Raw genomic sequence first — 25,896 nt, 5'->3', positions numbered from 1 at the left:
ACGTTATGTTTTGTATGTTCGAGTTTTTATTTGATGAATGCAATACTATTTTGTTCTCTTAGCATATCACACGTTAATAATGACAGCGACAAGGTTGTTTGACTGAAGAGAATGAGTATGAGAGAGAAAGAGGGGGGGGGGGGGAGAGAAAAACTGAGGGGGTTGAGATGATTGAACCGGAGATATGGCAGAACAATACCTCGAGTTCCTACAACAAAGATAGAAACGGCTGAATACACAACCAAACGTAGAATGGCTCATTTCGGTTCATTTCGGTTATGGAGTAACTCTTTAGAATAACAAAATAAGGTCCTTTTGTTGGCACAGCTATTGACTGTGACTGCAAACATGAAATATGTGGTTGTTGTTTTAAATCCATTCCACGTATATACTATTATAGACCGCTCCAAGGAAATAGATTACAGAAAGCCTTGTTCTCCCTTTTTCTCTGTTCATACTCAAGCGTGATGGCAGATTTACCTGTGCAATGATAATCATAATTTTCTATGCACACGCACAAACTTCGCTGTACACTATTACACATTATGACGAATAAGCAGGAGCCAAGAGAGAGAGAGAGAGAGAGAGAGAGAGACGTTGATTTCAAAGAGATATGACTTCGTCTTACAAAAGGACGAGGGTTCTCAATAAAGGGTATAATAGGCTTCTTTTTGAAAATGTTAGTTAGAGCTTATTTTCATCTTCTTTTTTCACTTATTCATTTCCGCCACTGCCCTTTCCTTCTCTTCCCTTGATTTTCTCGTGTTTGAAGAATGTTTCATCTGTCTGTCTTGTATTTTTTCTCCTTTTCTCATTCTTTGTTGGTTTGAATTTATATGCAAAGATAAAGGCCAACGTACAGACACTGAAACTTACTTCCTGCTTATAAACCCAGGTGCAATACAACGATATTACTGATAATGATGAATATCTTACCTCATACCTCATATCTTAACCCGTTTCATTTAATGATAATAATAATAATGATAATGATGGTGATAAATGTAATAATAACAGTGATAATAACAGTCATAGTAATACTCATAATTATTTTTGTTAGTTCATGATATCACTAAAGCATTACTGATCAAGAGGAACAACACAAAAATACTCATGTACAACCAATGAAATATTAAAAGAGGGAGGGAATAGACCTGGAAGTATTTGCAAACACGCATTACAGTGTAGATCATTACATTTTTCTGAGAACACAGTAGGACAGGAATACGAGATCTGTGTGAGGCATCGGGTTGAAAGAGGGACAATTATACTTAACACGTGAATGCCACCACCACCGATACAAAGAGCTCACCGTGCGGAACGTCAAACTTATGCTCCAGCTCGTGGAACAGCGGGTTGTTGCTCATGACGAGCACGGCGACGAAATGGAAGAGGAGGAGGACGGAGACCACGGTCCGGACCGGTCCGGGCTGGACGGCCTGGAGAAGGCTCTCGACGTAGCCGAGTTCGGCGATCGGGGAGCTGTAGGCCAACCAGATGGGGATGACCAACACGTACATGGCTATCACTTGCACTGAATGGGGGAGAACGAATGTCAAGCAGAAAAGAAAAATAACGTCATTAAGGACAAATTTTGGACGACCGCATGCTACTCTCTCACCGATTACGAAAACTCAAACTTAAAAAAACTGCCCAACTTTGACGAAATACTTTATAAGTAGGACGAAATAGAATATTCAGTATACTTTTAACAAAATGTACATAAAATCACTGTCAATGCGGGAGATCAATATGTAAAGGTAAAAAAAAAGATGAAATAAAAAAGTAAATGATTGTACTTGCTTTGATTCACGTAATTGCATTCTAATTTGATTTCAAAGGGTTTACAGAAAATAACGTTCTGTGTACGAAGACATGCAATGTATAACCCTGAAAAAACTACAACTTCAGATTGGAGAGTTTCATCTATTTAAAAATTTAATTTCTTCTAAGGCAATATATGTTATCGCTCGATCAGAAATTAAAACAACAACACATAAACATTGTAGAGCCCTCGTATATGGTGATATATCTCAACCAGGAAAAAAAAACCCACAAAAACAAACAAGCAAGCATATACATGGTAGAGACCTCGTATATAATAATAATCCTGGTTTGGTAGGCTTATTTCCTCATCACAATGCAGTTCTCGTTCTCATCAACTCTCAGGATATCTTGCTTTCTTTCTTCTCCAATATAACGTAGATAATTTGACTAGAGTAGCATTTGCAATGCAGTTTAGGCCTACACTTTCTTTTTCGTTCTTTTTTTTTAGATTTCCAGATATCTAATTTGAGTTTCCAAGCAGTATTAACCCATTGAGGATGAGTCCCAAATATATTCGGCGAGTGTCTATGGGAAATGCGGTTTTAGCAATATCACCCCGTCATCAATGGGTTAATTTCGTCAATTCTGTGTCCTGTACGTGCTCTGCGTGGCATTAAAGAATGTGATGTATTGTGTCACAGCACTGTGATTTTGGGCCCTGTTTGCAAAAAAGAAAAAAAAAACAGCTATAATCAAACGTAAGTTAGAAAAACAAAAAAAAAAGGCATCAGCCAATCAGAACTGAGTATTCATAGACCTATGTTTGAATTTCTGACTTATGTTTGATCGAGACTTTTAAGCAACATGACCCTGGTCATTGGTATTAAGTTCTCCAGGATGAAAAACGCCAGCAGTCCAGGGCGTAGAAACACAATGAACACATAAACCATGGTAAGTGGGTATTTTAGTGCATGCATGTATATATCTAAATTATAGTAATAAATGTGTTGGTGTGGTCAGGAGCGAACGTACTCCCCATTCCGTTGACCAAGGCCTTGGTGAAGTGTTGAGGTTCGGCCATGTCCCGCTGTATCGTGGGCCAGAGGTAGTGTGGTCCCATGAGGAAGAAAGAGGACCCAATGAGGCCGAAGATTCCACTCCAGCCGCCGTCCGACTTGCTCGAATGGGTGATGATGTGAAGCGGCTTGTTTGACACGCCTCCCAACACGCCCACCGACTTAAGTCCCAGAATGTAAGTACCGAGGAATGTTGCAAACGTTCCCACAGCGGCAATCTCCCTGTAGCAGGGAAAGGGTTTACGAGCAAAGGGGGAGATTTGAATAAAGAAGAGAAAAGATACACACCTGTCAGTGTTATAGCGTTTCTTCTTCTCGCTGTGCTATCATTCGTGTAAATTATGTTCTGTGCATGTACGCACAATATGCTTACGTGTTCATTTGCACCTAATTGTTGCTTTGATATTGTTTATACATTGTATTTACATTTTGTGTAAATACTAGTATCACATGAACATGTGTTTATTTAAGTATAATTCATAAGTTGGTTATCAAAATTCGCTCTTTAATTATTCATAATTCCCTCATGAACTATCCACGACACACTACCAAAATTGATATGGTTAAAGCTGAACAATGTGTAGGGGCTACAGTTTTATAAGGCGGCTACTGTAAAATGATATATCATTAATCGGTTTGATGACATTCATGGTTATTGATTGGTGAAGTTACGTTTCAGGTTTTGCTCAATGTTAACCCACCTTTGTAAGATTAAAACTTCGTACAGAAGTAAGTAGCACTGGTGGATCCAGAGGGGGCGCACCGGGCGCGCGCCCCCTCTTTATTTTTGTTAGAACAAAAGGAATAAAAACAAAAAATGGGGGTGGGGTGCATGCGCCTCTCTTTGATTTTGTAAAGGCGACTCCCCTTTATGGAATTCCTGGATCCGCCTCTGAGTAGGGCCTACGTGTATTCATGAGTGCGTGTGTAATCCCCACACAATAGCCATGAATGGGCAATGGCTAATAATACCACATCTTGGAAGAACTACTAATATAAAATCGTCCAGGTCCAGCGTAGATTAACGTTTTGTCAATAATTCTTACTCGATCATATCAATTACAATATTTATTGATGTTAGGGTCTACATATTTTTAGTCATCAAAAATCAAAAGCCTAAAATGATTGTCAACATCTATATACAGCTGAGCATGATATTGTGTATGCCTTGTGTGTTTTGTACATTATGTGGTACCATCAATAAGGTGCGACCATATATGTTTCACAAGCCATGCGCTATAGTAAAATTTACATCAACATCAGTGTCTATTAAACAAAGTCTTGGTATGCAGTTTAAAAGCAACTATGAAACAACTGCATGCAGCAAAGCAACCATTGAATCCCAACACACGTTGTAGAAAATATTTGGTGATTGCTCGATCAGCTTGAAGCTGAAATTGTATACTGTATAGGCAAATTGTAATTGCAAGCGATGTCCGGCATAAATACCGCGCTTTCTAGCTCTTTCCCATCATGTGATTTTATCTATTTGAGTCTATTTTGTGGTTTTGCCTTTTGTTTTTTGCTCTTTGATCATACCATAGCTCCTTGGGTCCAGTGAACCACAGCAGAGGACATACAACGATAAATATGATGAGGGGCCAGAGGCAGAAGCTGAACGTTTGATACGGGTAGATAATGGAGAACATCAACTCGGACACGCCCAGAAGAAAGGTGCAGGTAGATGCCAATCCTATCACACCGATCGTGAAGGAGATAACACTCCTGTAAAATGACAGAAGAAAGAAATATATTGAATTTTGGCTGTCACTAAAGTTTGCCGGAAGACCTATAATAATAATGAGTTGTGACTTTCATATATCACCCAGCAGAGCTAGGGACTGAAAATTGTTTGAATTACACTTGCCTGTTATACATTTGCTGTATCTCACTTCTTTGAACATGAACAACCAATACATTATGAGCAAAGTTGCCCAACTTGAGCAGAGAGCGGTACTGAGAGCTGACGTCACGTTACCGATCTCCTTATTATATCTAGGTATACACTATTTCCAGGGCTCCCATTTATAGAAACGCATGATTTTAATCACTATATTGGCTTTCTGAAAGTTTTGATGACTATTAACTTTCTAGAAGTTGTGACTAAATATCAATGATCTACGATTTCTAATAGTCCAACTATTTCTTCTTCCTTTTTTTAAACACCCGCTTTTCAGTGTTGAATTCATAATCTCCTATGTTCTTCGCAGAGACCTTGTCGGCAACTTCAGATTGGTATGATAAGCAGGCTGTGCTATAAAGAGTGTTGTCGTTGGGTCAGTGGTGAGAATGTAGACGTATGCCAGTACTTCTATAAATCTGCAATGTGTATGTTGTCGGACACAACCAAGAGAAGAATAGAAATGCCGAGCAACCCCTATACGAAATTTGCGCAACTCAATAGTATTGTGTAGTCATAATACAATCGTTCGATGCAATCGTCCTTGCTATCCCTTTGCTCAAGTCACGTGAAAATGTCTGGTTTCAATCGCACCATCAATTTTCATGCCCTGGCGACCATGATTCGGACAAGGGGCTTCACCCAAAACGTTATTCCGTACGAATATTCCAAAAATGAACCCATAGGCAGACTGCACGTTCACTGTAGCGTATGCAGAGAAGTTGGAGGAGCATATTTCTGACGATAATTATATCTCATCGACTGTTATACCTGTGCAAGATATACGTGTCCTTATTTGATTTGATGAGCAAATCTTTATACTTTGTCTCAGATGCAAAATGAATGATTAACTTCTTATTGATTGATTATATTATATAGGCTTGACGTTGATAGTAGTATTTGATGGTTCATGACATCGCAGGCACAAACCTGTATGGGTGCTGTTCGTTATTCCGAAGGTTCGCTATCCAAAGGTTCGTTATTCCGAAGGGTCGTTAATCCGAAACACACAAATTCCCTATACCTAGAGGTTCGTTAATCCAAAAAAGAAAAAGGGTTCGTTAATCCGAACATTTGTGCCGTTATTCCGAAGGTTCGTTATTCCGAAGATTCGTTAATCCGAAAATGAAATTCGAAACAATGAACCTTCGGAATAACGAATCTTCGGAATAACGAATCTTCTGACTAAAGAGCTTTCGGAATAACGAGCTGTAACCTATAAGTACTTAGATGGAGAAACCAGAAGAGTGGGATGAGTTCTGATCCGTCATAAATCCGGTTTATTTTTAGTGCAATTTTGCATGAGCTTGGTTCAGTAGAAATTTGCCATGTTTTCTTATATTATTTATCCAATCACGTTCAAAGCCTCACGAACCCCCACGAAAGCCATTGTGGGTTGTCGAAGGTGTTCCACTCCACGAGTAGGAAATAAAAATTGAATTGAATCGTAAGGCTCCTCGAAACAAATAGATACCAACAAAACAAGACAAAACGAAACAAAACAATCAACGACAAAATCAGACACAGTCACAGTCATAATAAAAAAAAAATGTGTGATATGAATGAACTGCAGTCGATAGCGTTCCCCCTGCTAAACGAATGAGTGCTTATTGTTTGATCTCTACAAACATGTGAACACTCTTTCATGTTATAGACACGATGCATTCCACCTATTCAGCGCTTTTCTGATTGTTCAAAGCACCTTGAGCCGTTCCTGAGTTCGAGAGTATGCAGTAGAGCATGAGACAGTTACAACAAGAACACAAAGATGAAATTGTTCCAACAGATCAGTAGAACGAAAGACTCATGTGGTTTGAATAACAACAACTGCCTTTTGCAGACTCCAAGGCTCACTGAACAATAACACATGCAGGGCTCCAGTTTGGGCCTTAATACAGTTATAAAAAAATTCACGATAAATGTACCCCAGTTAGAGCACTGCAGATGGCCATATATTATGTTCACAGACAAACTTGTTATTAAGTGCATTACTAAAAAAACTTATCTGGATCCCTAGCTCTAACATTTGGGCTTAAAGGGATTGTATAGTATTGATTGAGACCTAACTTTAGGTTTCTAACATTTCTTGATGAGATAATGAAAACCTCTGATGAAATATGAAAGGGCGTATAATTTAAAGGGAGATTCAATGTGTAATTTGATGAAAATTGATTTTGAAATGGCTGAGATATCAAAAACAGAGCTATCCAAATAAAAGGTGGAACCCACTTTTTATCATAGGATTGTTTGCTTTACTTTGTTTTTGGATGTTCGGCCATTCCAAAACGGATTTTCATCTGATAAACTTTGAATTACCCATAGAATAGTATGCTCTGTATCATTTCAAAAGCGGTTTCTTGGTATCTCGCAAAATGTTAAAAGTCCAATCCACATATCCACCAATACCATACCATCCCTTTAAACATAGTATTTCAGATTTACGTATTACATACAGCTTTCATAAAGTTTGTAATTCATACTACCCCGTCGACTATGTTAATACAATTGTAGCTCCTTGTCATTAGACCTACTTCGTTACAGTTCGTGGGCCTATTCTGTTAAGCATATCCTCGTAATCCAAACTTTAATCATGTAAAGTGTATCACAAGGGAAAAATTTAGATGATAATAGAGACAAACTGACACTGAGAATTATTGTATGCTGTACATTGCGGGTTTTTCGTAGCACGCAAAGCGTTTGTCTCAAAAAGTGTTTTGTGGCACGCATTCACTGCTACGCGTGATTATTGTATTTGGATCACATGAACATGGATTAAACGACGATCACTCTGAAATACTGACGTATTCCTTCCCTCTTCACGTCTTTTTCATCAATATCAAAATCATTGTCATTTTCACTTTCTGTGAATTAGATCAGAATTGCTAAGACAAGGTAAGAGTAATGCATCATCAGTATTCTCATCTTCACTCCAAGTCTGCACCGTGTTTGAGATTGAGCACTGGAACACAATATTACCATATAATACCAGTATGATCGAGTGGGACAGTGTGATCGAGGAATGCACGCACCGTGATAACAATGACATTCCCTCCCACGCGAAAGTCTGGCATACTATTTACATTGTACACACCTTTGCATTGATTTTTTTTTAAAGCATAGTTTTCATCCAATCAACCAATTAAAGAAGACAATGTAATATACAGAGATAAAAGAATAACAATTCAGTAAGACCTGAGATGATGAAAACATCAGTGCTGATATAACACTATATCATACTGATATTGAGCAACCAGGACTGAGAAAAATAACAGGATTGATTGCTCTGATCGCAGGAGGGCATGTGGAAACCTACTTGCCGATGGGGCCGAACGCCTCGCCGGCGAGCGCCGAGTAGGGTAATCGGCAGTCTCGGCACATCTCGGGCTTCCTTCGGCGTAATATGTTCCAGGAGCGACCGAGTAGAACGGCCGTATATATTGCGATGGCCGACACTATTGGGTAGACGAAGAGGCCTGGCCACCCTGCAGACCAGAGTGAAAAAGGGAAACATACACAATTCTTATCAGATTATAAAAGATATTATTATTACATGACAGCACCCCCCAAGATGTTTTCGCCAATCTATTTCAGACGCTTTAAACAATATTATTGTATGACAACACCAGTGGCTTAAACAAAACTAGCTGAACAAGTTACATTTACCTAGCTGTCCGGCACCTACATAGATATTCCATTGACATTGTCTATATTTGGACTTTGTCGACGGTAATGACAGAGTTGCACTGAAAAGCGTACGTTTCCTTTTACACCAACTATAGCACACCAGAAGAATTACATCACCCAAAATCATAATCTTCAAAGTTCAACCAAATATCACCACAATTAGTCATGTAGGCCTACCTGCAGATTAAACAAAAAAGTAAGTATATATATATTCATAAAGGATTGAGCGATGTTTTCCACTTTATCAGTGAGACGATTGCTTGAAAGAAGGGATGTGGAAAAAAGTTACTATGGATTAGCAACATGTGTGAAAATCATCCCGTCCGCTCTAGTATCCAGGAGTAGTAAGAGGCAAAACACTCTGTCCGTCGGATTGGACATTACAAAATGGAGGTCTCACGAGGTCTTGTGAGTAAGTCACAACTCATACACGTATATAGAAGATGCCATTTCATGCATTCATAACAAAGAGCAGAGCGCATAACACGATGAAGTGGTCTCACCCCCCCCCCCCTCCCACACACACACACACACACACACACACACACATCCACCCGGATCCCATGCCATGGATGATCAGCTAGTGCATGATCTGAATAAGGGCTATCCAGCCATCTTCTCAGAGGGAAAATAATGCCAAACGAACAACAGAAGAGCACTTGCAGCATTAACTTTGTTAGTTACTGTGAGGATCTACCGGTAGCTTTCCGTTGAGGTCACTCGTCTTCGATGTTGAGAAAACCCTTTTTTTGGGAAGGTATATAAGGCTCCTTTTAAGGCACCTTTGGCAGGAGAACTGAATGAGGATGACAGCCACATAGCCACTTAAGGTAGTCACAAAAAAAGGTCAACGTTTGCTTATATTATTTCCATTGTGACTGCCGATTTGATATCGACTTACACCAAAATATCATGCATAGTGGAAGGGGTTCAAGGGATGGTATATTTTTGGTTGACATGGCCGGCTTCAAGTTTCTAGGTTGTTTTTTTTTTGTGAGTTAATGAGAAACATCTTTTGAAATATGAAAGAACATACAATTCTAAGAGGAATTCAAAGTTTATTTCAAGAAATTGATTTTGAAATAGATGTGTTATCTAATCCAAAGCAATCCTAGACCCACCTTTAATTAGGATCACTTTGTTTTACTTTGTTTTTGATATCTCAGCCATTTCAAAACCGATTTTCATCAAATACGATTTAAATTCCTCTAAGAATTGTATGGTCTTTAATATTTCATTGGTGGTTTTGCAATTATCTCACAAAAAAAAGTTAGAAAGCCGAAAATTCGTCTCACCCAAAACTATACCATCCCTTAAGCCGATTGATGTGAGGCGAATGATGAGTTGGTAGGGATGAGGAGATTCACTTACCACTGTCGACAAGCTGGGGCGGGATGACCAGAAAGGTAAGGCCCGACACCTGGCTGGCAATAAAGATGGCCGTCTGGGGTACGTTCATACCGGACTTTAGCTCCTTGTGCTCGGGTGGTGATGATGTTGGATTGCCCTGAATTTGCCCACTGGGGCTAATCGGCTACGAGAGATGAGATCAAGAGGGATTTCACCTTCATTTATACATGTGGATTGAGTGAATATAGTAACAACACATTTACATATATATATATATATATATATATATATATATACTCGTATATACAGGGCTCGACACTAACGGTGGCCCGGTGGCCCGGGGCCACCAAAAATGAAAGTCGGGCCACCAAATTTCAAAAAAGGGCAAATATGGTGGCCCGCCTCGGGCCACCAAAATTTTTTGAAAAGTATGTCAATAAATTCGTAACTTTTTACGCAGGAAATTAGCAGTTAAATTTGTTTAAAGGATGGATGAAAAGGACTTAATGAGTGCCTGAGAGTGAGTGTTGCAAGTTTGTTGAAGTTTATTTATGAGTTTTATAATTATGTCCAACTTCTAATTCCTACTCTCATAAAACTGAAATATTTGACTCATTAAAAAAAAGGACTTTTAATGTCTTTTATTGTTTTTTTTTTTCGGGACACCAAATTTTTCTCTCGGGCCACCAAAAATTTGACATTTAGGATTTTGGTGGCCCCATCGGGCCACCAAACAAAAAAGTTAGTGTCGAGCCATGATATATATATATATAATTATTTACATTTATAGACCAACTTTGCAGAAGTAACCATTCTCTTAACCTTAATCATGTTAATCAGATCACGGAGATTTAAATTGATTGATTTAAGTAACATATACTTCACGTTAATATCGTTCCAGCTTTAAAGGGGAAATCCAGTCCAAATATAAGTTATTCTGATAAGAGAGAGTAAACAGTACGAGTTCAACGGTATAAATTTGATCGAAATCGGATGAAAAATAAGGAAGTTATGACATTTTGAAGTTTCGTTATTTTTTGGGGAAACAGTTCTTGAACAGTCAATATGAATATGCAAATGGCAAAGTGAGCATGTCATTCCCTCACAACTTACCATATAGTTTGTACATAAGATTTTGAAATTTCCAGTTTTTCATTCAAACGCAATCATGCCCGAGGCTCAAATCCTCATATGTCTAACTGATCACTATTCTGAAGTTATTCAACCAGGAATAACGTCATGTTTCAGACTTAAATGACAGAAACATTGAATTTTCGCATTTTTTTTTTGTTGTTGTACACGATCAATGGAAAATTGTAAGGGTATGACATGGTTAGCTCACTCATTTGCATATTCATACTGACTGTACAAGAACTGTTTTGCAGAAATTATCAGAACTTCAAAATTTCATAACTTCCTTATTTCATCCTGATGTTAGCCAAATTTTTACCATTGAACTCGTAAAACTGTACTCATTTTTTATCAGACTAACTTACATTTGGACTGGGTTTCCTCTTTAAATATATGTTAAAGGAGTAGTATATACATCAGAAGTAATAATTTATATACATATAAATGTAATATGGCAGGAGTAATATATACATCGAAGTTTGAAGAAATCGACAAAAGGTTGATACCATGCATTGATTAAAATATTGACAACAATTTGAATATAAAACTGCTGATCATGCGATGGTATGCACCCAAATGTCAAGAGGCATTGTGACTTCAAAAGCGGGAAGATGAGTTGCTTTGAAGTGATCCATATCTCTGCAAGGGAGAATGATCACAGTGCAAATAGTCTCTCAGTCGTAGCAATAAATTTGATCTCGGTCATTATCTGCGCCCTTCTAAAACAAAATGAACACTTAATCAGAAACCAATAGCTTTGTTTTTTCATTTCACTTGCCCAGCATAATGTCAATGAAAATTATTTTCCTAATTATACTTACAAAAGTTCTAACTAATGTATTATACATTTTTAGTTTCTCTGACACATCCTACCGTGATCGCATGTAATGCTGATGTTTTATCCCAGAGTAATGTCGTGTTTTTAAGATGATAATGATGAACACTTTAACTACATGCTACGGTATTGCTTTGCGCATTTCCTAGAAGAATGCATACCGTATACGTAGTGGCAATATAAGGGTGGCTCTTTATCAATCGACGTTAATGCGCCACGCTTTAACTCATCAGATAGGAGCTGCATGCTTATGTGTTATGATGATACGACATTTGCTCCTGCGACAATAAATTATTATTGCTCCGGTCTAATTTTCTCCAAGAACTTAGGATTAGGATTCGGGTTAAGGTGGCGAAAGGGCTTTTAGGTTAAGTTTCATGTGAGTATTAGGGTTAGGGTTATTATTACATGGGTAAAATTTATATTTGGCTTCCTATAGCGTGGTTATATATTTCATTGGAGGAACTATTGCAGGAGCAAATGTCATGGAATCATGCGGTGTTTAGGCTGCCTTTCTTACACCTACCTGGGCGTCGTCCCTGAATCCATCGTGTTGTGTTGCTGCAAATGTCTTGGTATCGCCCTTAGCGAAGGGCGTGGCCTCTGTAGCTGGCTGGAGGGGAATCCCCGGGTCTTTTTCCTCCACGTTAGCGGCCATGTCGAGCTGGAATGCGGAAACAAGGATTCGAGCGTTGGAAAGATACGGCGTTATACGTGACAGATAATCAAAACTTTATCAAAAACGATTACCATTCATTGCTATGTTTGCTAGATTCTTTAGAAAGAAAATAGCATGACTTGTGATGCTGTTGTGAGTAAGTGCAGGGAGTAGAATGTAATAGTAACGAATGGAAAAGGCACATTTTTTGTCTACTGTTCATCTCAAGTGTTACAGGAGGAGGATGTCACAGCTGCATGGAATATGAATAAAGATGATTTGTAGGGCGTAACAGGGTGCAGAAATAAGAGACATAATTATGTTCAAAAAATATATAATGAATATTCATGAAGTGTTTAGAAATTTGGTTATGTGCAGACTAAAAGGTACCAATAGAGGCCAACACACATTTGGATTGCAGGGAACTAAATGCGAATACAAACTCTAACAGTAACATGGTTGATGCCCTCGACAGTTCCTTCCTATACTTTTGATCTCCAACTCAATCACTGGCATTTTTGTGGCTATACTGAGCTTAAATTGAAGGTCAAATTTGATCTTCGTTACAGTCATCGATTCTTGATCCCCCCCCCCCCCAGCCGACATTCTGGTAGTGCAGATTTTATACGTGTAGCTTGACAGCTAAAACAGTTTTCTTATACCATTGAGAATGCTAAATCTGACCTGAAAACAATCGACAAAAAAGCTATTGTCATAGAATTCACTAGCCTTTTGTCAGGGCCCTTTCACTGTATGATGGCTATAACGGATGAGCGAAGCGAGCCCAGTCCAGCTGAGCGCGACAGCGGTGTCCAACCATGGAGCTTACTAGCTCCATGGTCCAACCATGGAGGTCCCAAGGCCTTGGCAAAGGCTAAGAATTTACCGAATTAGAAATAAGGGGATCTATTATGTCAGCGTACATGTGCTGATTTGCGATCTTTCCGCATGAACGCTCGATAAGGTCTTCTGAATCTTCGCACCAAAAAAGACCCTAACGCTACAAGGGTTAGAATAGTCAAGGAGCTTCAAGCTCCTTGGTATACTGATAGTGCAAGATCTTTTCTGGCACCCACTCGAACACGGGATTCGAAAGTCACGCTTCACTAGAGGTCTAGGAACGAACGTTTCCCGAGCTGTGTCACGGCGTAATAACATGGCACGGTCTGGCTCGTTTCCGACATGCACGGTGTCACCATTAAGCTTTGTGCTTTGTAGCTCAATGGTGTTAAAAAGATAGAGTTCTAACTGGCTGTATTGTTCAAACAGTTGTCAGTTTTCTACAGATGTACAAAAGAATTCTACAGGTGCATTTAACTTTGTGCCTTTGATGATCAACGTTCGATGACGCCGTCGCTGAGCAATCTAAGGATTCATTTTGAACGTTAACATTATAACGTAGGCTGTATTTTGCTTGTTCATTTATTATATGATAAAATCTCACTTAATGATAAAGCATATACAAAAAAGGCAATTTCGTCTAGTAATAGGGTGCCTATATGGTAAAGTGAAAATCAGAACTGTATCATGTGAACGTGTTTAAATCTGTTCCCCAGTGAAAAGTCGGTTTTATCACTTTTCCAAATAATTCCGACAAATACAAGTGATATGAAATAATCTTCAAGCCTAGTTCTCTATCAATAGATATATCAGATTAGTTCCCGGGCATGTACAGTCGAGTAATTTTCATTTCTATTATTCATCATTTTTTTTTTTGCCCAATTTCTTGCGCATCACCAACGTTTATATATATTACCTATCTTTTGCAATTAGGAATGGCGAAAAGTAATTACCAAAAAAAAAAAAAAACCCCACATAATCTTCCTTAGAAAGCAGCTGGTGATTACGTAATGAGACACGAGTCAACTGTCTTCCTTTTGCGCGGCAGATCCAGTTTGGCACATGCTTCAAGTGGCGGCATCGAACAGGGGCTCAAAGGAAATAAGACAGTTGTGAATCTATTCTCTTGAACCTCCTTGGTGTCATTGTGGTTTCAATAATTGGATGGCTTTGGTTCATCGGGAGGGATTGAGATCCAAAACCTCATCTATACCAAAGAAAGAAGAAACACGCTTGAAATAGAGGTGTGCGCAAAGCATATACTAACTGCTGGGAACAACGCATGGATTATCGCGTATTATAGAAACTCAGCAAACTTATTGTAACTCTCAACCTAAGTGACTACATTTATATATATATATATATATATATATATATATATGTGTGTGTGTGTGTGTGTGTGTGTGTGCGTGTGCTTGTGTGTGTGTTTATAGCCATCATGTTAACGTAAGCTTTTTTGGACCAATACATTGATCATGACACGTATACAATATGTGTAGCACATGTAGGCCTATCATCATCATCATTTCATGCATACGGTGTGTGTGCTGTGTGCCTGGTTCCATCCACTAATTTCCCATAGTTTCCAAGTGACAATATTCCAGAACTCTGAATGGTAAAGACATCTCGACGACACAGACGCACAGAAATATCGTCAACAGAGCTCAGGAAATCCATCTTAACGCGTAATTCAAGCGAATTCTTATTTCTGATGTGTTAGAAAAGGAGTGATGATTGTATGATATGTCATCCACACGCGGCAGTGGATACATAGGCCATTCTGGACTACTTTTTTTTTCTTTGATCAGTATATACACTTTTTTATACAGCACATAAACATTGTTGAATCATTGTATGATATTATTTCATCGACCAAATTGACCCGCATGTGTGTGTGTGTGTGTGTGGTTAAATCGTTTCACACAGGAGGGGTTGACCAGATTTTGGTCACTCTCAGTCAGAAATTGCAACGCAATGGAAGGAGGTGGGGACCGGGATACTAGTAAACACATGATAATGGGATCAAACAACCAGCATTATATACGCATGATAGGTAAAACCCTGTAAGTGAATGGAGTTGTGTTTTGCGAGAGCCTTCACCTATGACATTTATCGAATCTCTGCGAATTCACTCGTAACAATGGATCTAAACTTAACGTCACTTTCACGTTTGCCAAACCATTGACATGAATAATTTTGCTGATCGTTTAACAACTATTGTATACAAATCACTTGTACTTTGCACCCTAGCCCTGCTGATAGGACCTGCTATAAAGATAATACCTGTATATGCAACGGAAAATGTTATATTATGTCTTCTGTGAAGTATATCGTCATATCAATTTGAGAAACAACACGCGGTTTGTTTGGAAAATACACTACATCATAATAGTCAATACTACTCGATAATACCCATTGCACCTGAATGAATTGTGATGGTATGTAGACACCGACAAAGTATACAATTCAGATTTTTGTAGTAGGATGACGCCCTTGTGAGGAAACTGTACACTGCAAAAAGTCCGGTGTTAAATTTGAAACAACGATGTGGTGTTATAGATTAACACCTCCGAGTGTCACGTCAATATATAAAATTGGGGTGTGTTTTTTTTTTACAGTTTCTTAGTTACTGTTCTTCTTGTTGATTTTGAACTTCAACAATACGGTCAAGAATTTTCCGATAAAGTACTTGATTTTCGAAAAAAAAAGTGTGAAAACATTTACACCACAGTAACACCAGTTGGTGTGGTCTCCTACTGAAGCTGGGCGAGTGTTATACCATTGACATTAACACCAGCAATATCACATAAACACCATGCGGTGTCATTGATGAATTGACACTAGCGCAGTGTCAAAAATATCACCAGGTACAGTGTCAAATCAACACCACGAAGTGACAGGTGAACACTTTTCACCATCATCACAACATACTTTCTTCACCTGTGGGTGTGGCTTTCTATTGACACTTAATCGGTGTTAGATTTAACACCCATGGTGTTGAATCTAACACCTATGTTTTTGCAGTGTATCATTCTAAAAAATACAAGTTATTTCTAAATGAATATTACTTTGGTTTTAAGTATAAAAAGCTGTATATCAATACCATGATCAAAATCAACATCATATAGTTGGTCTGTGTGCTGAAAAGAAATTTGAGGCTAATATGCTAATATAAACATAAACTAGAGTGAATGGCTGCAGCTATACATGGATAGAAAATTGCAAACTGAAATTACTATAGACGTTAACAGCAGATGAAATACGATCATAATACGCCATATAGTTATAAAATAATGGTAGATGTTTGGGAGTCAAGTTTTTGAAAAAGAGCTAGGTCGGGACGTTATTTAAAGGGGCATTCCAGACGATTTTCATAACTTCACATCATGTACCTCATAAATCGACAGCTCCATGTATAGATTTGTGGAATTTTTTGTAGTCTTTGAGCAGAGAAACCAATAATCTGAAAACAATCTTAAATAAATTACATTGAACAGTGTTGATGACATAGGAGTCTCACGTAACTTCAGAAATGCAGCGGTGTAATGTATAGCAGTGTAAGGATTATTACCCACCATTTCTTTCTATTTCCCCCTTTCTTGTCCACCTCGGACTCACTACCTTCCTCACTACCTTCCTCACTAATCTTTCTATCTACTTATCTCTTCTTCCCTTACAAGAGAGCTACCTCGTGATTGTTAATGTGCGTCCTTGTGTGTGCATGTATGTGTTTACTGTCTGTCTTTTTGATTGTCTTTTTTTTTTCAATTTGATTTTCCCTTTTTTTTTAATGAGGGGACTGCATACTATAGGCCTAAGCTCTGCTTTTTAGCAGTCCCCTCCATTTCCAGCAATTTTTTTTCTGATTTTACCATAATGATATCACATTTATTAATTTTGTATCTCTGTTAATAATTTACCTGTGTCTTATTACATGTTATTATGTTCATCACATTGTGGTACCGATTTCGTGACAATATCTGCATATATGTGAACATTTCATTGTATTCCTAATTATTTTTGTTGGAAATGAAACAAATAAACTTGAACTTGAACTTGAATTCCATTACAATACCGCTTGATTGACAAGTTCGCCTCTGTAGAATGTATGCATGCTTTCTTCTTTTGTTCTTGAGCCCCAACTCACGCATTCTTATGTTGAGGCTTGTTCATTGCAATTTGTTATAAATTTTGAATACATTCTTATTCCTCATCCCAATCACTATAAATTCTGAAACTCCGTACTCAGGTAATTTATCGTCGTTCAAAATATCCTGTAAAAATCTGAAAATCATCCGGAGGGTCTCCTGTAAGTGGATTGCTGCAGAGGGACACTGATTCATAAATTGACTACATAGTTTCTTAAAATGGCAAATGTTGAGAATGTTGTCAAGTGAATTACATGAAACAATGACCAACGGAATATGGAGAATTCAAATTTTGTTATTCTGCATTCAACCGGATGATGCTCAGTGTGAAAAAAAAAGAAAGAAACGTTCGCACCATTTTGTCTGCATGATGCACGTGACTTTCCACAGAAATTAGACAGGAGTATACAGATTGTGTTTTTCCAGCTGTTCAGCGATACAGGGAATTTCATGATTGATGGGCATAGCATATGGAGATGCCTATACTGAAATCATTTTAGAGACGTTTTGGGAAAAAAGCCCCGTGATTTTACGTCTGGAATCAAGCTGTAGCTCCCTGCTCCAACCTGCACCAGCTGCATAGTGACAATCTTTTGCCATGAGAATCAAACGTTCGGTTCATACAAACAGAATGTTTATGAAAACATGAAATTAGTCGTGCGCTTTAGAAAATGTTTCACACAGAAGTAACAGAAACCAAATGCGTTATTTTGCAGGTTGTAAGGTCGGCGTAGCCATGAACTAGAACACCCTGGGAAAGTGTGTACGTTCTCTCTAAAAAAAAAATCGAGTGAAAATTTTCACTCTAGAAAGAGTGAATACAAAAAAGAGTGAATTTCGAGTGAAAATTGAGTGAATTTTGAGTGAAAAATGCTCATTTCACTCATTTAGGAGTGACGTCAGGAATCACTCGAAGATTTTGGAGTGATCCCTGACGTCACTCCAAAATGAGTGAAAATGAACATTTTCACTCAAAATTCACTCCAATTTCACTCGAAATTCACTCTTTTTTTGTATTCACTTCTTTTAAGAGTGAATATTTTCACTCGATTTTTTTTAGAGAGTTCGTAATCATTAGGTTTTATTGTCATATTTCTTTTTTTTTAAAGCTAATCCTTAATATAAAATACAAGTGAATGATACAGTGGAGGTTCACTATAACTTAGCGACTATCATAATTCAGCGGGAGTATATCCCGAAAGGGAATCTTTTGAAATAGGCAAAAGACATGAGCATGATCCAATTTTAATAGTGCTCATTTTGAATACGTATGATACTGGAATAGATTAGATGGTCACAAACAACTTAGTAGATGTGCTGTTGTATTAATAAAAGCTGCTATAGGGCATGCCATACACTAATAACTGCCTCATCATTTTCATTGATGTGATTTTATATACATGCCACTGTTCTTGAAGCAGTTCCATGCATAATAATATGGCACCTTGTTTTCTCATACTCCAGAAACATGTTTCCTTATTCAAATAAAATAATATTAATACAAGAAAGTACTTTGCAAAATGGATACTACTGTTCTGTTCTTCCCTAGGATCCTGAAATAAATTTTACATCGGCTTGTATTAATGGCAGTATGGGATTATTCTATTTGATGCAATGTACATGTACATTATTTTTACAACAATGCATGAATTCGGGAATTGTTATCCAGTCAGCGTCTTTGTTTTTCCTAATAAGCTGGTGAGATTTATTGTTTTGCTCTGGTGGTCATGCATCGTCTGTCATTAAGTAGACAATTCTTTGTCAAAAAAGGGAAAATTCTTGACTGAAGAATTTTCCTGCCCGGGACTTGCGCAGATGTTTATCGAGGAATCCGACTTCAGAGCACTGTAACTTATGGTAGCCATAACTGGGGGGGGGGGGGGGGGGGGGGGGGGCTTCAAAAAGAACAAAAGCACTTTCAATGGGTTATGCAATGAGCCAGGTGCGTTGATATGTCAGTGCATAAATTATCTGTTGTTATAAGCATGCTTGAAGCCCACAATTAGAAATTACCATGGAAAACAGTACCCAAACCGAATTGGTCTATAGACAAAGTATCATGTTTAAAAATAACAGAGACTACGTACCAGTAAATACATCCAACAGAAGGATTAGCCTGAAGAATTATTTCGATTACAGCTCCCAGGTGTTTTGGGGCCACACAATCATGTTTGCATCGATACAAGTATGCAAATTCCAAACCATGTAGAACACAAGATTTGCCTTCTCTCATAGACAGGTTCTGTAATGTATTCAGATATGAACTATTATAATGCATGCTCTGTTCAGAAAAGTTGCCCTTAACATACCTCCATTCGACAGAGATTTTCTCTCATCGGTCACTCATCGGAAGCAAAGTTTATTGCTTCGGGCCACCAACCGAAGTGTATCGGATCGCAGTCTATGAGGAATCCGACCTGTGTTGGTAGACTATTGGGTCAGTGTTAGGCATGTCCGATGAGGCAAGATCTCGCGATGAGAATCACGCGCGACATGTCCGACACTCACCTGATACTCGACCAATCAAGTCGGATTCATCAGACTGCGATCCGATACGCTTCGGTGGGTAGCTGGAAGCAACAATCTTTGATGAGATAAAATCTCCGTAGAATATCTGGGGTATAACAATCACAGACCTTGCCGGAGGCTTACCTTACCTAGCTATAACTAGGCAAATTTAGTGAGCAGGTGAACGAAGTATTAATGCTTGAAATGTTTTACTACAGGTTGTTCGAAAAGAAACATCTATAAATTGTAATGAATTGCAGAAACGGTCTATTGACGGAGGCAATTCAAGCCCTCCACAGATTCTCGCAAGTCATGAAGAATAATTCACACTCAACTCTCTTTACGACGTGTGTGTTAACATAATCGCCATGTAATGTATCAAATAAGTACTCTTTGTATAAAAAAAGCGTGTAAATTAAATCTGTTCGACTGGACTTACTTGTGAAAATCACGGAGAAAACAGTTTCGTGACTCGTCCGAGTCACTTCTTCAGCTCTGTCTGGCTGGCGAGCATTCACCCGTGGAGGGTGAATGGGCGATGTTACTGCCTTTATTGTCTGTACGTCGAGGAATTTTTCGGATCACCGACTTGTATGTTGGTGAAAGGTTGTGTCGGAGTCCCCCTCCCCTGTTGAGTGAAGGATTTTCCGCATTCACATACACAGCTTCACGGACTCCTCTTTCAAACCATCTGGTTTCCTTGTCAATGATGTCGACCTCTTTGTCTTCAAAATGGTGCCCCGTGTTCTTCAGGTGGGTGAACACGGCCGACTCGTTCCCAGCGGAGCTGGATCTACGATGTTGGTAGAGACGTTTGTGGAGAGGTTGTTTGGTTTCACCGATGTAGTTTTCTTTGCAGTCTTTTCCCTGACACTTTATCCTGTAAATTACATTGTTCCGTTTGTGTTTTGGGATTTTGTCTTTAGGATGAACTAGTCTCTGTCGAAGAGTGTTGGTCGGCTTGAAATATAGAGGAATTCGGTAGAAGCTGAAAATCCGTTGGATTTTCTCTGACAGTCCTTGGCAGTATGGGACTGAAACCCCTCTGCCTCGTTGCTGGGTTGTGCTACTGGAAGCCCTGTCTCTGACGTCCCGTTTGCGAGGGTGAAGGGCTTTCTCAATGCTCCAGTGTTTGTAACCGCAGTTTTTCAGGACGGTTCGTAGGTGTTGATGTTCCTTTTCCTTTGTCTCTTCAGAGGAAGGGAGGTAGGATGCTCTGTGAAACAGAGTTCTTACAACTCCAAGTTTGTGAATAAGTGGGTGGTGGGAGTCGAACAACAAGTACTGGTCTGTGTGTGTGGGTTTGCGATAAACTGAAGAACACAAGGTGCCGTCCTTGTTGACCGTGATCAAGCAATCCAAGAAAGGGAGACTGTTGTCCCTGATGTTCTCCACGGTGAACTTAATGAACGGATCACAGTTGTTAATGTGCTGAAAGAAACTGTCCACTTCGGTAGACTGTATCTTGACCCATGTATCGTCAACGTACCAGTACCAGTGGGAGGGCCCTGTTCCATTAAATGAGTCTAGAGCTGATGTTTCAAAGTGTTCCATGTACAGGTTGGCTAGGACTGGAGATATGGGTGAGCCCATGGCACAGCCATGCTTCTGTTTGAAGAAGGCGCCATTGTACACAAAATACGTTGTGGAAAGACACAGTTCTAACAGCTGGCAAATTTGTTCTGGGCTCAGTTTGGTCCTTTGATGTAAGCTGGTGTCCCTGCTCAGGCGTTCCCTTACTACTTCAATAGCTTTGTCAGGAGGTACACTCGTGAACAGTGCGGACACATCAAAGGAGGCAATGGTCTCATTCTCCTCAACCTTAATGTCCCGCACTTTCTCGATGAAGTCCCCTGAGTTCTGGATGTGATGGTCCGACAAACCAACTAATGGGCTCAAGATGGATGTTAGTTGTTTGGCGATGTTGTAGGTGACACTATTAATACTGCTGACGATAGGTCTGAGGGGTGTATCCGTCTTGTGGATCTTTGGGAGACCATAGAAGGCTGCATGGGATGTCATCCCCAGGGTAGAGACTGTAGTACAGTGGTTTGTCTATGTGACCCCCCTTCTCTAGTCGTTGTAGGCATTCAAGTGCTCTCTTCTTGAAGGCTGCTGACGGATCTCGTTTGAGCCGTTCATAGGTGCTGTTGTCGCTCAAGAGACTGTTAACTTTCTTATCATAGTCAGTCTTATTCAAAACCACGGTACATCTACCTTTGTCTGCTGGTAAAATGACAATATCCTTATCCTTTGAAAGTTCCTCGACGTACAGACAATAAAGGTAGTAACATCGCCCATTCACCCTCCACGGGTGAATGCTCGCCAGCCAGACAGAGCTGAAGAAGTGACTCGGACGAGTCACGAAACTGTTTTCTCCGTGATTTTCACAAGTAAGTCCAGTCGAACAGATTTAATTTACACGCTTTTAGCATACTACCTGGATGAATCAAAATCTACATCGATATACTCTTTGTATACCAAGAGTCAATGCCACATTTTATACATACAACCATAAACAATAGAGACAAATGGATGTGTGTGCGGAGCAATTTTATTCCGGTCAACTACACTGCATGCAGCTGTATAAGTTAAAGGAGAAACTAGCAATAATAATATACTCAGTATAGTAGCATGCGACTATACGGGGATGCGCATTGTCGTCTGTGCATCAAGTTGCAGTCTTTTCCCCGGCTATTGATTTCATTATCATCAGAATCGTGTTCTATCAATGATCTTGCGTAACACTATACCAAGAATATACAGCGAAAGGGTTTTGCAGGGAGAGGTACACAACTTAATTATGCTCGGAGTCACACTTTCATGCGATGAATTTTACGGCCCACAGCATCATTCGCTCTCATTTTAACAAGGTAAAGCCCCACAGAAGTGTCGGTTATGACCTTAATGCGGCATAATTTAAGCTACGTCGCCGCTCTATCGAAAATCCCTGATAATTATGACTGATGCCATATGGCCGTTTAGCCTACTCGATAGTATACCACAGCACGCAAGATATTATGTAAACCGGTTATCTATTAATATAATGATAATGTTTCAAAGCTATGTTCTTACCGAGCTGTATGCAAAATTAATCAATGTCCAGCTTCTCGTTCAGCCTTTCTCATTATTGCGCAGTAAGCCCGAAGAAGACAAAGGAGAAAAACCGGTTGCTTGGAGGTTGATACTATATAACTTATCTCGTAGCAGTCGTCATCTCACGTACGAAAATACCGCAGGAAGATCCTTTCCTACGGCGCCTTCAGCTGGGCGTCGTTTTCACCATCAAAAACGCAGCAAGCAGCAAGCTGGAAAAAAGTGTGATGTCGCCAGATGCGCGGTGTAAAAGGTCTCGAATGGGGGATTGATCGCAGGCATTCGTCACTGTGGGCTGTGTGCAAATGTGTCGCGAAAGCCTTTGCGGGCCGCGAAGGATCGACGACAGCGCGCTTGTGAATGCGATCTTGTGTGTGTACGTGTGCTCCCGTACGCGTGTGTGTGAAAGTGTGTGTGTATCAAAGAGGTTCTACAGAACCTCTCTGGTGTGTATTGATTGCACGCTCGGGCTCCCTTAGCTCGGTGTGTGTGTGGTGCATGTCCCTTGTCTGTTTTGCTTATTCACCTGCTGTGTGTTCCCGCTGTCTGCAGGTGTGTGTATGTGGCCAGTGTGTGTTGTGTGTGTCTTTCTCTCTCCCTCTCCCACTTCACGATTTCCGTTGCTCAATTTTTCACTTATAGCAGGGCAGATATGTAGCAAAAATTGGTCGAAATGCTCACATCCGGCGGAAAGTATGAAATTTTGCGTAAGGGGTATTTTGGGGCGCTGATTTCAAATATTGCCGGATCCAAGAGATCTGACCACGGGATCGGCGGCCATTTTGAATTCCAATATGGCCGCCATCACAAAACAAATTCAAAGATCCCTATCTTTAGTTCTGAATGACCTGTGGCACCAAAATTATTGGTACACATGAGCGTTTTGACACATTGAATTTGATGACAGATTGATTTGGAGTGTCTGACAAACATCGAATGGGCGCCATTTTGAATTCCAATATGGCCGCCTCGACGAAATATTCAAAATCCTTATCTCAATTTCTAAGTGGTGAGTGACCCTGAAATTAGGTGTAAACAAGTATTTTAACATACTGAGTTAAAATATTAACTGATGTGATGTGTCTGACAAACGCAATGCGTTATTTTGAATTTCAATGTGGCAACGAAGACAAACATTACGACTAACATTCACGGGCATGTCAAAGAGTGCAGCAAAAAAGAAGCATAATGCACCTTTCACTGACGTCACAATGTAAATACAGCAGCGCGCACTCTATCAGTGACAAACGCGCGCTCAATCAGGTAGCCTAATAATTTACAAACCCGAGATAGAGATTTTCAACACTCCAACATGGCAAATATGTATAAAAATTCAAATTGGCTGCCGTGCAGCTTGTCAGACATATCAAATAAGTGTTATTGAAGTCATCATAACACCATGCTTTTATATATCAAATTCCAATGGCTAATGTCATTCAGAACTGAAGATAGGGATCTTTGACGGCGGCCATATTGGAATTCAAAATGGCGGCCGACCCCGTGGCCAGATCTCTTGGATCCGGCAATTTTTGAAATCAGCACCTCAAAATACCCCCATATGCAAAATTTCATACTTTCCGCCGGATGTGAGCATCTTTTTCACATATCTGCCCCCACTATTATGAATGGACATACATTTTCTAGTCAGGTTCCCTATATTTGCGTTTATTAGTATTCATTATTAAAAAGGGGGGGAATAGGCCCTACACGCATGTAGAAATACTGTATGTGATATGATATCATTTTTTTTCTCTCTCTCTCACTAGGATTTTTCTTATTGTCATACACACAATGGGCCTATTCATCAAAATGAATCCATAGTCATAATGATTGATATCTATTCAACAAAATGCACTTTGGAACATACTGTACAATGAACTGTCATGTCACAAAACAATGGCAACATGATATGAAAAATGTCTTTTTATAAGCAAACACCTGGGTTTTTCCTGAGACACTTGCAATATTTTAATACTATCATTTCTTGCATACTTTTCGTTGTTGTGATACGTGTACGCCATAATTATATTTTTACATGAATTAAAACGTGGTACTATGATAATTATCTTCATTAATTTCCTTTAATACAAGAGTATAGTAAATGTAATTTCTAACCCCGTATAATCATCAAACCACTCCCGCTATTACTTCGCGCCATACATTGTCTGCGTGTAATCTCACAAAACATGCGTTGCTTTCCCTCCGTTCATTTCTGTGCAATCTCTTATGTATACTTGTGTACCAAAGTGTATGCAATATACTTAGCTATAAAACCACTCATAAAGTGACATCTTGATAATGATCTCTTCTTACGGGGCCGACAAGAATGACAGCTACTCTTCTCTTCTCCAAAGTTGGTACTAGTGTTGTATTTGATATGACTTTGTGTTTGTGTTTTCTCTTTGTTACCATGTGTGTGTGTGTGTGTGTGTGTGTGTGTGTGTGTGTGTGTGTGTTGTGTGTGTGTGTGTGTATGTGTGTGTGTGTGTGTGTGTGTGTGTGTGTGTGTGTGTGTGTGTGTGTGTGTGTGTGTGTGTTTAATTCCAATCATATTTTGTATTTGTTTGTTGCATGGCCCCTTGGCACAGCAGTTCGGGGTAAGCTGAAAGAGCTACCCTGCCATACAAGAAAATCCTATGAAATAAATCGATGAATAAAATGATGCAATAAATTCAAATCAAATAAGAAAAATCTGTACCATGAGATGCTTTTAATTCTTCAGTCATCTTAAAAAATGATCACCCTATCATTCGTTTCAAAGCTAAATTCTAAGGTAGCGGGGGTCGGTTGCTCTACAGAGTTTGATTTTACCAACTGATCGGCGGGCACCATGACGGTTAAAACTTTGCAATATCAATTTTTGGCTTCCTTGTGATAAGCCTAAAAACGTTCTCATAAGATCT

At 39.3% G+C, this 25,896-nt stretch overlaps 1 protein-coding gene and 1 pseudogene across 1 annotated transcript in view; both read right to left on the bottom strand.

Moving 5' to 3' along the window:
• The window catches only part of LOC139726298 (uncharacterized), a 28,372-nt gene extending 5,087 nt beyond the window's left edge, over window positions 1-23,285 (bottom strand). Inside the window, exons 1-7 of the mRNA XM_071637369.1 lie at window positions 22,973-23,285; window positions 12,270-12,407; window positions 9,799-9,961; window positions 8,057-8,225; window positions 4,383-4,568; window positions 2,800-3,065; window positions 1,313-1,534 (exon numbers count right to left, since the gene is read on the bottom strand). Coding sequence (XP_071493470.1) covers window positions 1,313-1,534; window positions 2,800-3,065; window positions 4,383-4,568; window positions 8,057-8,225; window positions 9,799-9,961; window positions 12,270-12,401 — 1,138 coding nt within the window. The 5' untranslated portion in view covers window positions 12,402-12,407; window positions 22,973-23,285. The remainder of the gene's footprint in view (window positions 1-1,312; window positions 1,535-2,799; window positions 3,066-4,382; window positions 4,569-8,056; window positions 8,226-9,798; window positions 9,962-12,269; window positions 12,408-22,972) is intronic.
• On the bottom strand, window positions 13,148-25,825 carry LOC139725493 (uncharacterized; annotated as a pseudogene).
• Window positions 25,826-25,896: the final 71 nt, after the last annotated feature.

This window comes from Diadema antillarum, unplaced genomic scaffold (genome assembly GCF_040938485.1).
Source record: "Diadema antillarum isolate AM-2024a unplaced genomic scaffold, OU_Dant_1.0 scf00000017, whole genome shotgun sequence".
NCBI lineage: Eukaryota > Metazoa > Echinodermata > Echinoidea > Diadematoida > Diadematidae > Diadema > Diadema antillarum.
The sequence above is the reverse complement of the archived record's forward strand: the minus strand, read 5'-3'. Positions and strand labels throughout refer to the sequence as shown.